Consider the following 17,139-nt stretch of genomic DNA (forward strand, 5'->3'; position numbering starts at 1 on the left):
TAAGTAATAATAGTATGAAATTTGTTTTTTAATACATATTACAGTCAACTCAAGATTTTTGCCTATAACACTCTCATTGTCATCCAGTGAAGGAACATGCCTTTCTATGCGGGTAAGAAAAGGGAAGTCAACAGCTGATATATAGGAAATTTTGAATAGTCATGGGCCTTATTTACCTGAAACACAAGAGTAATCTGTAAAAATCCCTGGGCCCAGGTGGCAGATGTGAACTTTATACTTTAAGTGCGTGGCTAAAAAGTAAAGATTGAGGACCTACAAGGATTTTGCTAAGCTGGAAAGCTTTTTATGCTTCTCTCCATCAGTCATCTGTGATGGAATATCTAGGCAAGCCCAGTAACTGAACCATGCTTTCAAATATTCTAAACCAAACAAAGGAAAGTTTAATAAATTCCAAATGCTATTTTCCCCCCTTGAAATTGACTCTAATACTTTGGCCTTTAAACTGTATCTTGGAACTCCAAGAATATCTTTTCATACAAATACAACTTTTAAGGCCTTGAAGAAAAACAGTTTGGGATTGATATCGGTCAGCATCAAATGAAATGGTTAGAGGAGTTGGATCCAATAGGGAAATATGTTTAGCTGGGATTACATTTAAAAATAAGTAAGCTTGAGTGCCTGTAGATAGGGCACACACTGGTCACGTGCCCCACCCCTTGCTACCACCACACACCTCCCCAGTCCGTCTTGCGCTTGGTCTCTCTGGTCATGGAATCCTTGGAGTCTGAGGAGCCATAGGTGTGCCAGCATCATCAAGTTTACTGAATCTTGTTCTCTGAGAATCATGAGATAAACCTCTACTGCCTCTGCTGCCCTCAGGCTTAATTTTACTAATAAATATATTTTAGGTGCATGTATATTATGTATATATCATATACATATGTACACACACTTAATATATATTTTTTCATTAAAATTTATGATAGTCAAATTATACAAAAATATACATATTTTTATATATGAAGAATTCCATGGACTGCATAGTCCATGGGGTCGCAAAGAGTTGGACACGACTGAGTGACTTTCACTTTCACTTCATACACATTGGTATCATTAATAAGCAAGTGAACATCATTGATATTTAAATATAAAATACTTATTATGGCTTATTAATTATTTTATTATTTTAATTAAAAATAAGCAACTGAATACCACTTTATATCTCTTTGTAAGTGTTAAATAAGTGGAAAATGTTTAAACCCTAGACATTTAGACATTACAATTGATATATCTTTAACCTAAGGTCTCACATTTACAGTGAAGGCAGCCAAGAAAGAGAAGATTTGGAAAAAGTAAATTAACTCAGGCAACAGGAATAAGTTCTTTTAAAAGATGCCTGATGAAGCCTCATTTCATACCTCACTTAATAACTGTGTACAAAAATAAGAATAAAACTCAGCTTATAAGAAATTAAAGACTATATCTTCAGGTAGATATAAAGTGTGTGAAATAGGCAACAGGTCCATTATGTGAGCAGATTAATCCTGCAAGGGATCTGAGTAAGGAATGCAGCAAAGTTCAATTTGGATTTTGTAGGAAAACAGGGGAAAAGATTGAGAGCCATTTCACTGGAAGAACGATGCATATGTGTTTATAAAATGCAGCGTGAATCGTCAGTGTGATTACACTTCCCTTACATATGCAGACAGGGTAACGTTCTCATTGACCCCTCCCAGGATTCCCGTGTCTTAAGGGAGAAGCACTGCTCCCCGGCCCTGCTGAGCTCTGCCATTCCGACGTGTGGCCCCACAGGGCTGGTGCCCTTACAGCCTCCCTCTCTGAGCTGCATCCACTTACCTCAGTTTGACCATCAGCAGGAGAAGGATCCCACAGGTGGCCGTCACGCACACGACACCATAGATGACTTCGCCTAGAAGTAAAAGATGTTTTTAAAGTACTGGATTTTTAGAGAGAACGAACGCTAAAGATATTTTAGAGGGTGGATTTTTATTATATGTGCTGCTGAAGCAAGCACCAGAGGATGGATTTTTAACTGACCATTGAAGGAGGGATGAAATCCACTGAGAGTTATCTCCTTTGCATGTTTTCCTTTTTGCAATGCAATGCCTTTCACCTTAGACAGGGTCGGATAATCTGAAAGAAAACAATGAAAATGAGGTGAAAGTATATCAAAGTCATGCATTATTTTTATCCCGTGGGTTGTAATTTGCTTTATAAGACAACAATTTATTTCAATAACATTATTTTAATATAATATTGGTATGATAGATTTGGGTAAAAGGGAGAACACTTTTATTCAATTTTAACAGCCTTTTTCACCTTTAATCAAATAACTGCATAATTGAAGTTGCTTTAAAAATATTACTAGAATAATGGTTACATTTTATAATACAATTCATTTTACCTTATACATAGACTAGGGAAAAAATACAATAATTTAAGGCTGAACGTTGGGATACTGAAAAACATTCCTTCATTACAAGAGTGATTGTTCGAGTGCACATTTCCCCAAGACCCACTGTATTTATGAATTTTTAGAGTACCCTCAGGAGAGTCCCTGAACCAGTCACTCTGCTCAACTCTCTACCTAGACACTTCAATATCTGGTTTTGCTCATTCCCCTATTCTGTCTCCCTTTTTGAACCACTTCATTTTATATTGGCTTTACATATGTTTGCCTTACTTAAAGGCTTTCCTGGTGGCTCAGATGGTAAAGAATCTGCCTGCAATGTGAGAGACTTGGGTTCGATCCCTGGGTTGGGAAGATCCTTTGGAGAAGGGCATAGCAACCCACTCCAGTGTTCTTGCCTGGAGAATCCCATGCAGGGGAACCTGGCAGACTACAGTCCATGGGGTCACAAAGAGTCAGGGGTCCTCTTGACCCGTCCGTAGCCCTCTTCTTGTCCATTTTGTCCTAAATGTATTCCACCCTCACTTCACAACTCATAAGACAAGAAGGTGCAAGCTTTGGACATTTGGACTTAACTGAGCTCTGGTTTAGGGGATTTTGTTGATAACTTTGAAGTGAAATCACCCCTAGTTTTGATTCAAGTTGACACAAACATATATGTCAAACATACCAATAATTAATTTCTTTAATGATAATGGTTCAGGTGGATTTTAAGGCTTAAAAAGAAAGAAAGAAAGAAAGAAAAGAAAAACAACGGAAACGGAGGTAGAGCCTCCATTTGAGAGAGAGTTTGCTATCTTCTGTTACAGATGTTTCACACATTTTGAGACCTAGAAGTCTGAGTGGATAGATTTTTTTGCAGAAGTGAGTATATCAAGTAAACAGGGTACTGTATCCAATGACAACAGGCTCTGAGTGGGAGAGGAGAGAAGGCATGTTAACCAACAGTCCCATCTAGTCTTCACTCTGACCAGAACTGATGCTGTCAGGAGCCAGCTCCTTGGAGCCAAGGCGTGAGGTCCACCCTGAATACTTGGTAGAAATCACAGGAACCAGACTGTTTGAGAGCAGTAATAAAACGATCAGGGTGGGTGCAGGAGAAGCAGCCTAATATAAGAGCTATAAACGTACCTGAGAATTTTGTCACTGAACACTAATTCTCAAGGAGTTAAGACATGAGCACACAGTTCAGACATTAACTGTTAAGACATTTTTAGCTCAAGATTGTTTTAATCCCCAACTCACCTATCAGATTATCACATATTTATGGAAGTCTGACCTTCTTAGGAAGTGAAAAATCAACCTCTTCTGAATGTAAAAGCAGTAGAAGTATAGCTTTTGATTTTTTTTCACTTTTGTGGTTATAAAATAATTCTGTTATTCACTAGAAACTCAGAATGGAAAAATTGAGCTATTTCAAATTTTTTTTAATAACTGGTGTTTTGGGGGGAAGAATTAATTTCAATCAAGTTAAACATACAGATGTTTAGTGAACTAAGTGATCACAATTAAATTTTATATTTAAGTAAATTGGAATATTAAGCATACATTATTTTGCTTCTCTTTTAAATTCTATGGTGTTTTGTGACATTTTAGGTGATTCATTAAATGTAAATGTATGTAATGTGCATTGGCTGATTATTCCAATGATTCTATGGCTTTCCTTTATGAAATTCTACCCCTCAGTACATTTTGCCTAGTTAGGTATTACAATTCATCTTTATAGTAGAAAAAAGGTAGGATTTTGATTAATCAGGCTATCTTTTAGATATATAACAGCCTAAGGTAATTGTTAAACATTCACCTAGTAAGGCTTAGAAAGAATTGTCTCATTCACTAAATTTCACTCACATGGAACTCATTAACAAAGTTATAATAGATCAATGACAGAAATGCTAGCTAATGATCCCAGTGAAAATTTTAATGTGACTAGCAGTCACTCCACAATCTTAAATATTGTACCCTGGGAGAATACCAAATATCAGTTAGAAGAGATTAATGTTACAGAGGGTTTCTTGGCTACTGCAGCCCATTGGAGATTGTCCCCCACCTTTTATAAACAGTGAGGCTTACTGTGTTTTATAACCATGAAATTAAAGTCGGCAGAGTTAATAACCGACCTCAGTCCCACACCATCTGCTATATTTATAGATAAACATTGTCTGTGACTTGTTTATCTTAACTCCTCCCCTAGAGGAATTATATTATATTATGAACTATATTGTAAAATCCCTGTACATTTGACGGGAAATCAAGATTAATTTCAGCCTTACAGTAAGAACAAATTTAAATAGTATTCTCCCCAAATGAGCTACAGAGATGGGATCATTTCTGTCTTTTTTTTTTCTTCCAAAAATCTTACATAGCAGTGGCTGAGAGCTGATGCAGATCAAACCTCTACTTTGTATAATTTATATGAAGTAGTAAATGCATTGTAAAAAATGTGGCGGATCAAACACAAAGTCATGATTTAAAAATAAATGTCAGAGTTCTTGAGACAAATTAACTTGAGTACAAACTACAGATTTGTCAACCTTCAATTAAAGCATAACCCAGAAGACTCTGATTGGGAGAAAAATTTGATGGAAGGAACATTTTCATAGAATAATTTTTAAAATATATTAATGTATCTGTCTTTCTTTAATAGAAGTACAGTTGATTTACAATGTTGTGGTGGTTTCAGGTGTACAGCAATATGATTCAGTTTTATATGTATATTTATATATTTCATGTTGATGTATGACAGAAGCTAACAGTATTGTGCTTATCCTTAATTAAAAGTTAATAAATTATATATATATATATACACACACACACATATATATGTATATATACATTATTTTTTGGAGAAGGAAATGGCAACCCACTCCAGTACTCTTGCCTGGAGAATCCCACGGACAAAGGAGACTTAGCACTATCTACATTAGTTTTAGACTCTTTTCCATTATAGGTTATTACAAGATATTGAATATAGTTCCCTATGCTATACAGTAGGTCCTTGTTAGTTATCTCTTTTATATATAGTAGTGTATACATGTTAACCCCAAACTCTGGATTCATTCCTATTAATGAATCCCATGGCATAGTTAAAATTCTTTTGTCTTCTTTCTAAGTTTAAATAAACAGCACCAATACCATGACAACATCTTATTGAGACGGAAAATTAAAGGATACTCTTGTGTATCCTTGGCCTGGTGTTATTTCTAATTTGGTCAATACTGTCTCACCTGAAGGTATATTAAATCCCAAATTAGAAATGAGTTTTTAATTGCTTCACTTAATGATCAGATGGAGAAGGCAATGGCAAGCCACTCCAGTACTCTTGCCTAGAAAATCCCATGGATGGAGGAGCCTGGTAGGCTGCATTCCATGGGGTCGCTACAAGTCGGTTGCGACTGAATGACTTCACTTTCACTTTTCACTTTCATGCAATGGAGAAGGAAATGGCAACCCACTCCAGTGTTCTTGCCTGGAGAATCCCAGGGACGGGGGAGCCTGGTGGGCTGCTGTCTATGGGGTCACACAGAGTCAGACAAGACTGAAGCGACTGAGCAGCAGTAGCAGCAGCAATGATCAGAATTGAGATTCCATACATCATGGACTCTTTGAATCATCAGTGTATGAAATCCTCCTTCTAAAGTGGATTGAAGGGGCATTGCTGCTGGGAGAATGGAAAATATATCAGCAGTTACAAATCTGAAAAGCCTATACATTATTAATATGATAAATCAAGATTAAACACCTACCATAGATATAATACCATTGCTACTAAAATGTATGCCTTGAAACTAAACCAACTAAGTAATATGCTTCCCTTAAGCAGTTATAACAGGAATCAACAAGGCATATTATTTTATTTAATTCATAAACTTCAAAGAAAAGTATGTCTTAGGTTTATCTTCTCCTACTGTGGCTAATCTCATGGTAGTTGCCAGGGGCTGGGGTGACACAGAAACTTGGGTTATGTAGTCAATGGGTATAACATTTCAGTTATGCAAAATGAATGAGTCTAGGAATCTACTGTATACCATAGGGCCTATTGTTAACAATGCTTACATTTTTCCAGAAAGAGTAGATCCTAGGTTACCCGTCGCGGATCAGTCCCCTTCTTGGATCACAAAAGGGCTTGCGAAACTCAATGAAGCTATGAGTCATGCTGTGCAGGGCCACCCAAGACTGATGGGTCATAGTAGAGTGTTCTGACAAAACGTGATCCTCTGGAAGAGGGAACAAATCACCCCAGGATACTTGCCATGAGAACCTCATGAACTGTATAAAAGACCAAAAAGATGTGACGCCAAAAGATGAGTCCCCCAGGTCTGAAGGTGTCCAGCATGCTACTGGGGAAGAGTGGAGCAGAATTACCAATAGTCCCAGAATGAATGAAGCGGCTGGCTCAAAGTGAATATGACACTCAGTTGTGGACATGTCTGGTGAGGAAAGTAAAATCCAATGCTGCAAAGAACAGTATTACATAGGAACCTGAAATATTAGGTCCACGAATCAAGCAAAATTGGATGTGGTCAAATAGGAGATGGTAAGAATAAACATTGCCATCCTAGGAATCAGTGAACTAAGATGGACAAGAATGGGTGAATTTAATTCAGATGACCATTATATCTTCTACTGTGGGCAAGAATCCCACAGAATAAACTGAGTAGCTCCCATAATCAACAAGAGTCCTAAATACAGTACTTGGGTGCAACCTCAAAAATGAGAGAATGATCTTGGTTTGTTTCCAAGGCAAGCCATTCAACATCACAGAAATCCAAGTCATGCCCCTCCCGTGGACACCAAAGAAACTGAAGTTGATCGGTTCTATGAAGACCTAGAAGACCTCCTAGAATAACACCTAAAGAAAGATGTCCTATTCATCATTGGGGATTGGAATGCAAAAGTAGGAAGTCAAGATATATCTGGAACAACAGACAAGTTTGGCCTTGGAGAACAAAATGAAGTAGGGCAAAAGTTAACTGAAATCTGCTAATATAATGCACTAGTCATAGAAAATACCCTTTTGCAACAACACAAGAGACTTTATACACGGGCATCACTAGATGGTCAATACCAAAATCAAATTGATCACATTCTTTGTAGGCAAAGATGGAGAAGCTGTACAGTCAGCAAAAACAAGACCCAGAGGTGACAGTAGCTCAGATCATCAGCTTCTCGTGGCAAAATTCAGGCTCAAATGAAAGAAAAACAGGAAATACAATGGGCCAGCAAGGTAAGACTTGCATCCTGTATGAATTCACAGTAGAGGCAACGAATAGATTCAAGGGACTACATCTGGTTAACAGTGTGCTTGAAGAACTGTGGACAGAGATCTGTACAGGAGGCGGTGAACAAAACCATCCCAAAGAAAAAGGAAAGCAAAGACAGTGTGGTTACCTGAGGCGGCTTTACAAATAGCGGAAGAAGGAAGATAAGTGAAAAGCAAGGGAGAGAGAGAAAGTTACATCCAATTAAACCCAGAGTTCCAAAAAATAACTAGAAGAGACAAGAAGGCCTTCTTCCATGAACAATCCTTAATTATAGAAGAAAACAATAAAAGGGGAAAGACTAGAGAGCTCTTCAGGAAAACTAGAAACATCACGGGAGCATTCTGCCCAAAGAAGTGTACAGTAAAGGATAAAAATGGTGGAGACCTAGTAGACGCTGAAGAGATCAAGAACAGATGGAAAGGATACATGGAAGAACTGTATAAAAAAGATCTCAATGAACTGTATTACTGTGATGGAGTGGTTAGTCATCCAGGGCCAGACATTCTGGAGGGTGAAGTCAAATGGGCCTGAGGAAGCACTGCTGTTAATAAAGCTAGGGGATGTGATGAAAGTCCAGCAGAACTATTCAAATCCCTGAAGGACGATGCCATCTAGGTACATTCATTATGTCAGCAAATCTGGAAGACCCAGCAGTGGCCACAGGACCAGAAAAGGTCAATCCTCATCCCATTTCCCAAGAAGGGTAGTACCAAAGAATGTGCTAACCATCAGACAATTGCAGTCATCTCCCATGCTAGTAAGGTCTTGCTTAAAATCTTGCATTTGAGGCTTTACTATTATGCAAACCAAGAACTTGCAGATGTCCAAGCTGGTTTAGAAAAGGAAGAGAAATTAGAGATCAAATTGCCAACATTCACTGGATTATAGAGAAAGCAAGGGAATTTCAGTTAAACATCTATCTGTTTCAAAGACTACGCTAAAGCCTTTGACTGTGTAGATCATGACAAATTGTGGAAAGCTCTTAGATGGGAATACCAGACCATCTTACCCATCTCCTGAGAAACCTGGATGTGGGTCAAGAAGCAACAGTTAGAAGCCTGTATGGAACAACTGATTGGTTCAAGATTGAGAAAGAAGTACGACAGGGCTGTCTGCTGTCAGCCTGTTTGTGTAACCAATACACTGAGCTGAGCAAATCATGAGAAACGCTGGGCTGAATGAGTTACGAGCTGAAATCAAGATAGGTTGGAGAAACATCAGCAACCACAGATACCACTTTAATGCAGAAAGTGAAGAGGAACTAATGAGCTTCTTGATGAGGGTGAAGGAGGAGAGTGAAAAAGCCAGCTTAAGACTAGGTTTATAAAAAACCAAGATCATGGCATCTGGCCCCAATACTGAATGGAAAATAGAAGGGAGAAGTTGGAAGTACTGACAGATTTCCTCTCCCTGAGCTTTAGAATCACTGCAGACAGTAACTGCAGCCATGAAATCAGAAGACGATTGCTTCTTGGCAAGAAAGCAATGACAAACCTAGATAGCGTGTTGAAAAACAGAGACATTACTCTGCCAAGAAAAGTCCACATTGTCAAGACTATGGTCTTCCCAGTGATCATGTATGGTTGTGAGATCTGGACCATAAAGAAGGTAGAAAGCCAAAGAATTGATGCCTTTGAACTGTGGTGCTGGAGAAAACTGAAAGTCCCTTGGACTGCAGGGAGATCAAACCAGTCCATCTTAAAGGAGATAAACCCTAAATATTCACTGGAAGGACTGATGCTGAAGCTCCAGTATTTTGGTCATCTGATGCGAACAGCCAACTCACTGGAAAACTCTCTGAGGCTGGGAAAAGAAGGAGAAGAGGGCATCAGAGGATGAGATGGCTGGACGGCCTCTGATGGAATGGACATGAACTTGGACAAACTCCGGAAGATGGTGAGGGACAAGGAGGCCAGGCATACTGCAGTCCATGGGGTCACAAACAGTCCGACACAACTGGGCGACTCAACAACAACATCTTAGGTTTAATGTTCAAAATGGTGCCAAAGGAAAGTTCGTGAACCTGATGCACAGTGATGGCAAACAAACCAAAACATCAGAATTTGGAACACAGAAAGTTTTGCTGCAGAGCCCAGAAAGGAGAACAGGTGGCTTACGCTCAAAATACCCCACAATCCCTGTAGGGAAGTGTTTTTAAAGGCCAGGTGAAGGGAGGGGTCACAGGGTATGCGATCAGCTTGTGCACAGTTCTCTGATTGGTTGATACTGAGCTAGCTGGGCAGTTAATGTCATCAATCCTTAGGCACCAGAAGGTCCAGACTACATGCTCATGGTCATCAAGTAGTTAATTTCCTTCATTTGGTGGTGGTTTTAGCATCTGGAGAAGGAAATGGCAACCCACTCCAGTATTCTTGCTTGGAAAATCCCATGGACTGAGGAGCCTGATAGGCTATAGTCCATGGGGTTGCAAAGAGTCTGACATGACTAAGCGACTTTACTCTCTCTTACTCTTAGCATCTGAAAAACTCATAAAATATGCATCAGATGTTAGGAGCTAAAGAAGGGGGTCTGCCCCGGGAAAGGCCCACAAGGTCCTGCTTGTTTACATTATCACACAAAATAAAAGGAATTCCCTGATGATCCACTGGTGAAGTCTCCATGCTTCCAATGCAGGTGGCGCAGGTTCAGTTCCTGATGGGGGAACTAAGACCCCTTATGCCATGCAGCTTGGGCCAAACAAATAATAATAATGGAGAACAGCAGGACACCTTAGAGGTGATGGATATGCTTGTGATACAGATTATGGTGATGGTTTTACAGTATCTGCAATATCTTCAAACTCATCAAACTGTTTGTATTAAACATGTATAGCTTTCTGTATGTCAAAACCAGGGCACATATAAATGAATTAATAAATCTTTAAGAGCTGGAATAGGAAATGGCAACCCACTCCAGTATTCTTGCCTGGAAAATTCCACGGACAGAGGAGCCTGGTAGGCTACAGTCCATGAGGTCACGAAGAGTTGCACACAACTGAGTGACTGAGCACACGTACCTTCAAGAGCATTTGCCTTGATCCTTGTCATGAGCCAGAAGTTCAGTGTGAGACAAGGACTACATTGACAAGCCTGGTAACTGCTCTTTTATCCATGATTGAATGACAGTAGTGTTCACACATCTAGTGGCTTTGCTGTGATTAGGGTGAGTTTCAACTGCATTACTAAGATATCTCAAATACTCACATTTCTTTAATAGTTTCTGCAAATAATGAAATAGTCACAAGAAATGGCTTTTGGAATGCCAATTATACTATTTCTGATAACTGACACTAGATTTGATCAACATCGTGTTAGAAAGCTATGATTTTAAAAGTTGAAACTAAAACAGAAGTCTGTCATCTGCAGTGCGCTCATACAACATGACTCTAAAGATAGAGGTTGAAAATAGGAACAGAATCTATCTGTAAGGGGCTTCCCAGGAGGCACTAGCAGTAGAGAACCTGCCTGCCAATGCAGGAGACATAAGAGACATAGGTTCAGATTCAGTCCCTGGGTCAGGAAGATCCCCTGGAGGAGGGCATTCTCCAGTACTCTTTCCTGGAGAATCCAAAGACAGAGGAGCCTGGTGAGCTACAGTCCATAGGGTCACAAAGAGTCAGACACAACTGAAGTGGCATGCATACATGAACGTATCTGTAAATACACAGATTTGCATGTAGGCCAGAATTACAAAATTTGGTGGGACTTCTTAGACTATTTTAGTCAAAATTTCTGCAGTGATGCATTCTGCCTCATTCTTGACTGTCATCGCCATCTCAGGAATGAGCCATTTAATACTTTCTACTCTTCCAAATACGATTGATGGTCAGTTCAAATTAGAATGGAAAGTAGCTTTCAGACTGCTCTTTTATCAACTCAAGGTGAGGAATCTACTTTCCTTCCTTGGCATTGCTGCCTAGTTTCTGACTCTTGCATGCATATCTGTGTTTGTGGGGAGAAAAAGAGGGAGCAAGAAATCACACTGTAAGCAGGCCACATAGTCATGCTTTTCAAACATTAATACGAATCTCTGTATATCTTAAAATGCCAGTTTGGATTCAGTAGATCTGGGATAATGCAGAGATTCTGAATCTCTTAAAACTTCTCAGGTGCTGCTGCTGCTGCTTCTGGCAAATATAATATAATATATATCTACATATATATATATATATATTCATATATCTGTACATAGAATGGGAGAGAATGTGCACGTACATACTAAGGCAACATACAAAATGCTTCACTTCCATGTATATGGCTTAATATCAATACTTTACAAGGCACTTTGACAGACACTGTTTAAATTTTAGAATGACTAGCTACACAGGAAATATTAGCTTGTCTTAAAGGAACTCAGAATATTTGCCCAAGGTCACAGAGTCAATGAATGGTGAAAATGTGATTTGTGGCAAAAATTTTTTTATCAATTATATATTTTAAAAATCTATGGAGACTACAAAAACATGTAAAACATTTTCAGCTTTTTCCAATGTAGCGGCCAACTGGATTAGAAAATAGATTTTAAAAAAAAGGAAATAGATTTGAAAAATAATAAAGACCAGTTGAATTTGATAGTGCTATACAGTAAGAAACATTTAGTAATATGTGATCACAAATGTCTATGGTTATATCTGTAAGTTTGAGTCTTAAAGTGGAAAAAAGTATATGTAAATATATTTCTGTTGCCAAAATTCACAATAGAAGACATAAAATCTAATAAAATGTCTCATATGTAGCTGTAGGATTTTTCAGTGTCTTGCACATACCTTTGAGATATGTTCATCATTTTCAAGGTCATCAAATAAATCACCACTCTAACTTTGACATTTAACAGAAATAGGAAAAAAAAAAGAATGCCATAATTTTCAAGGTGGTTGCCTTAGATTTTGATATCAATAGAATATTTCTGTTTTTACAGATGTAGAGTTAGGACCATATGTAAAACTTTCCAGAATATTCACTAGGCAAAGGGCATACAAAGAATAATACACAAAAGCTCAGTGTAACTACTTAAAATCAGACTTGGCTATTTTTTTGCTTGCTTTAGCATACATCTACATCAATACAACTGAGTCTCAGATAAAAAATATAAAGCAACCCATGGTTTAAATCTGTCAATATCTGGCATGAGTTTAATAGAATAAAATGTGTTTCCAAAGTTGAACGTTTTCAAGTAACTTTTATCTTGAATTATATAAATACTAGGAGATCTTGTAATAAGACAAATGTAAGCTAAGAATAGAAATAACTTACACTATACCTTATCAATTTTATAAGTTTATGTTTTCATATATGGAGGATTTTATGTACAAAATTTTTTAATGAAAAAGTATATGTAACACATGTATACCAGATTCATGTTGATGTATGGCAAAACCAATACAATACTGTAAAGTAAAAAAATAAAAATAAAAAACTTCATGAATTTTCACTGAAAAAAAAAAGTATATGTGATAATGCCATTAATTGTCCAGATAGCTTTCTAATGTCCACATTTGGAATTAACAGATTCACTAGTATCTAGCCTTTTGGAACTGTATAAGAGTTTGTCTGGCTGGGGTACACAATGTTTTCATGAGCTGATGGAAAACACCAAGGGAAAGGGAGGGAAATAAAATAAAGGATAGAGATACATTTTTGGAGAGTCTTCACAGTTATTTGGAATGATGAGATGATTCAGAAAGCTTTGTAAGTTATTGAGTTTTAAAATGGAAAAAAAAGTTTAATTGCAGTATTTCTTCACTGCACATACATTTGTAAGTCTTCAGGGAGAAGTTGACGACCAAAGTATGATAAATGCTGTTAATTTTCCTTAGACGGCACCCTTCTTAAGAATAGACACCATATCCATCTAGTTTACAATATAACATGAATGTCACAATGCCATGTCCATGCAGTTATCTAATGGCAGAAAGTGTATATTAGCAACTTTCACATCTAAAATAGCACATCTGTCACTGCCTAATGACATGCATGGTATGGTAGCTCAGTGGTAAAGAATCTGCCTGCGAAAAAGGAAAGGAGGCCACCTGCAATACAGGAGACAGAGATTCGATCCCTGGGTTGGGAAGATCCCCTGGAGAAGGAAGTGGCAACCCACTTCAGATTTCTTGCCTAGAAATCCCATGGACAGAGGACCCTGGTGGACTACAGTTCAAGGGGCCATAAGAGTCGGACACGACTTAGTGACCGAACCACCACACCATAAAATTATATTATATTTAGTTCTTTCTCATCTTTAACTGATGTTAGCCAAGGATCTTCACATTAATCACATATTTTCACATATTGTCACCACTTCTTAAAATGCAAATTCATTGTCCCAACTGCAATGCATATGGGTACTTGGCCAACAAAAATCTATTAAGAAGCTATTTCACTTGATGATTAATTTTGTCTGGTTTCTTCACTGATGGGCAAAGATTAAACATCTTGGTCATTAGTAAAGGAGATAACTAACAGCAAGAATTTTGAGAATTTATCTGAGTTCCACTTTTCCTATTTGTAAAATGAGACTAGCAACATCTATGTTTGTGAGGTTTTTTGATAGTGAAAACTAATATTAAAGTAAGAGAGCTCTTGGGGACTTCTATGAGAACAAAGTACACTCGTGGGAAGGGAAGGGCAATAAGGATAAGAAAAGGGATTCCTTTGATAGTTATTTTTCTTTTTTCATTTATTTATTTGGCTGTGCTGGGTCTTAGTTGCATGCGGCATGTGGGATCTAGTTCCTTGATCAGGGGTTGAATCTGGGCTCCCTGCATTGGAAATAAGGAGTCTTAGCCACTAGACCTGGTGGGCTGCAGTCCATGGGGTCACTAAGAGTCAGACACGACTGAGCGACTTCACTTTCACTTTTCACTTTCATGCATTGGAGGAGGAAATGGCAACCCACTCCAGTGTTCTTGCCTGGAGAATCCCAGGGACCGGGGAGCCTGGTGGGCTGCCGTCTATGGGGTCGCACAGAGTCGGACACGACTGAAGCGACTTAGTAGCAGCAGCAGCAGCTACTAGATCAACCAGGGAAGTCCCGAGATGGTTACTTTTCTCCTCTTTTTTCCCCTTACTTTCATTTCTCCCTTGCTTCCTTTCCATGGAAAGATCTCCTGGGGCCAACTGACTGAAGTAGAACATCTTATCATTTTCGATTTCAGAAACCTGACTCCAGGTAGACACAGTAAAGTGAAAGTTTGTTAGGAGAGGCAAAGTTTTCTAAGCTGTACCATGAAACACTAGCTCTGAAGAATACTTTCATGTGCTAGAAAATAAAAAAGTCCATAAGTAAATGACTTCAGAAATTTCTAGATTACACAGAATAAATGATGGGCTTTTTTAATGCAAATATTTCCAAAATTTGTTTTTAGCTATACCAGTGGGGCACACTTTACCAAAATTTATTTTCTCTGTAGGTTATATCTGGGAATCCATTAAAAATTTTTGTAAAGCACAGACCTACATTATTTATAGACAAGTATTTATGTATTTGTGTGGGCATAAGATGTTTATCAAGGATTCTTATTTGTATTTAGTCAACAGAAGTTCATAGACCACCATACAGATAGTGTTCTGTGTCCATCAACGTAGGTACTAATTTAGGTACTAATTTATAATCCTTTACTAAGTGCATGTATTTCCAAGCACCTGACACCAAAATTTCTCTTGTTCTCTACTCCGGGGAGTCAAGCAAAATTTTCAGCCTGTGGTTTGGGAGAAGGCTGACTGCCCAAATGCTACTCTCATTGCCTCTTGGAGTGGTTGGCATGATGCAACATTAATTCCAGGTTTACTGTCAATTTATCTGCTATTCTTCAATTCCTAAATTTGTCCACGTGGGATGTGGAGAATTTAGAATCTGCTCCCTACTTCAGAGAGCCATTCCAGCAGAACTAGGAGTTTATGGTCATTTATACCTAGTCGCCTATAAATGTCCACAGGACCATAGGATAGAACCAGCATATTGGACCCAAGTAAGTTGGAGAAGATTCTTGAGAGCCCCTTGGACTGCGAGGAGATCCAACCAGTCCATCCTAAAGGAGATCAGTCCTGGGTGTTCACTGGAAGGACTGATGCTGAAGCTGAAGCTTCAATACTTTGGCCACCTCATGCGAAGAGTTGACTCATTTGACAAGACCCTGATGCTGGGAGGGATTGGGGGCAGGAGGAGAAAGGGATGAGAGAGGATGAGATGGCTGGATGGCATCACCGACTCGATGGACATGAGTTTGAGTGAACTCTGGGAGTTGGTGATGGACAGGGAAGCCTGGCGTGCTGTGATTCATGGGGTCGCAAAGAGTCAGACATGACTGAGCGACTGAACTGAACTGAACTGAATGATCTCCCAGTTGAGTAATTATTTCCTACTCTAAGACTAGGACCGTGGTACTTAACATGGTGTATATTTGTAGGATTATACATGACCCTGTTCTTGATGTAATTTCGGATAAGGTGAAAATGTGATTCATGTGCAGTGGGAATTGACAAGGGACATCTCGGGGAAAGGGACACTTCTGATGAATGGTGGGAAATAAGGCTAATTTACATTCTGGGTGTCCTTGAAAATTGAATAAAGGCCTTTAGATGTGGAAGCAATGAAAGCAAGGGCCATGGGAAGCCCACAGAAATAACATGATCAGGACAGAGTTTGAGAATTCGTCTATCCTTGGTAGAGAGATGTAAGGAGGAAGGGACAGTAGCAGTCTAGGCTTGAGAAGGTGAAAACTGAAAATCTGTGGGAGAAGCTAGAGCAGAGAAGAGACCCAGTGTAAGGGCATATTTCACAAAGTGATGTCTGTTGGAAATCAGAGTCATGCAGGGCAGAGTAGCAGAAGCATCAGAATCAGATCTGGAGTCTTTCTCACTCCGACAGTGTCATTTTGGGTAACTGACTGCTCCTCTCCTCTCCTGAAAATGGGATAATGCCAACCACAAAATTTAATTAAAAATTGAAAGTATGTAACAAGAGTTCAGAACTGTGTTTGGTACAAAATAAGTGCTCAATAAATTACACCATTTAAAAATATTATCTAATTTAGAGTATTACTTGATATGAAAAGCACAGAGTTAAATAAAAAATGACCTTTAGGTTCTTGAGAGGACGCAATGTACCAGAATAGATTTGAAGTAAACGATAAAAGAGTCATAGAGGGCAGAACTGTAATGCTTACCTGTCTACTTTTCAACCTCAGGGTAAAGAACCCTGGCTTTGGAACCAGAACTCCATCACAGTCTTAGTTGAGTCATCCACTGGCTGCAACAGCCTTGGACAAGTTACCTTAATCTCTGAGCCACAGGCTGCTCACATGTAGAAAGGGATTTGAGATAGACTGTATGATTTTATTGATTTTAAAATTGAAGTACAGTTGAGTCACAAAGTGTGTTAATTTCAGGTGTACAGCAAAGTGATTAAGATATGCATATATATACTTTTTCAGATTCTTTTCTGTTATGATTTATCACTGAATATTGAATATAGCTCCTTATGCTA

At 38.5% G+C, this 17,139-nt stretch overlaps 1 protein-coding gene across 1 annotated transcript in view; it reads right to left on the reverse strand.

The window, feature by feature from the left end:
* Positions 1 to 1,814: 1,814 nt before the first annotated feature.
* The window catches only part of GFRAL (GDNF family receptor alpha like), a 71,149-nt gene continuing 55,824 nt past the window's right edge, over positions 1,815 to 17,139 (reverse strand). The window contains exons 7-8 of the mRNA XM_010848539.1: positions 2,020 to 2,115; positions 1,815 to 1,891 (exon numbers count right to left, since the gene is read on the reverse strand). Of these exons, the coding sequence (XP_010846841.1) occupies positions 1,815 to 1,891; positions 2,020 to 2,115 (173 nt within the window). The remainder of the gene's footprint in view (positions 1,892 to 2,019; positions 2,116 to 17,139) is intronic.

Source organism: Bison bison, unplaced genomic scaffold (genome assembly GCF_000754665.1).
Source record: "Bison bison bison isolate TAMUID 2011002044 unplaced genomic scaffold, Bison_UMD1.0 scf7180017864270, whole genome shotgun sequence".
NCBI classification, from domain to species: Eukaryota; Metazoa; Chordata; class Mammalia; order Artiodactyla; family Bovidae; genus Bison; species Bison bison.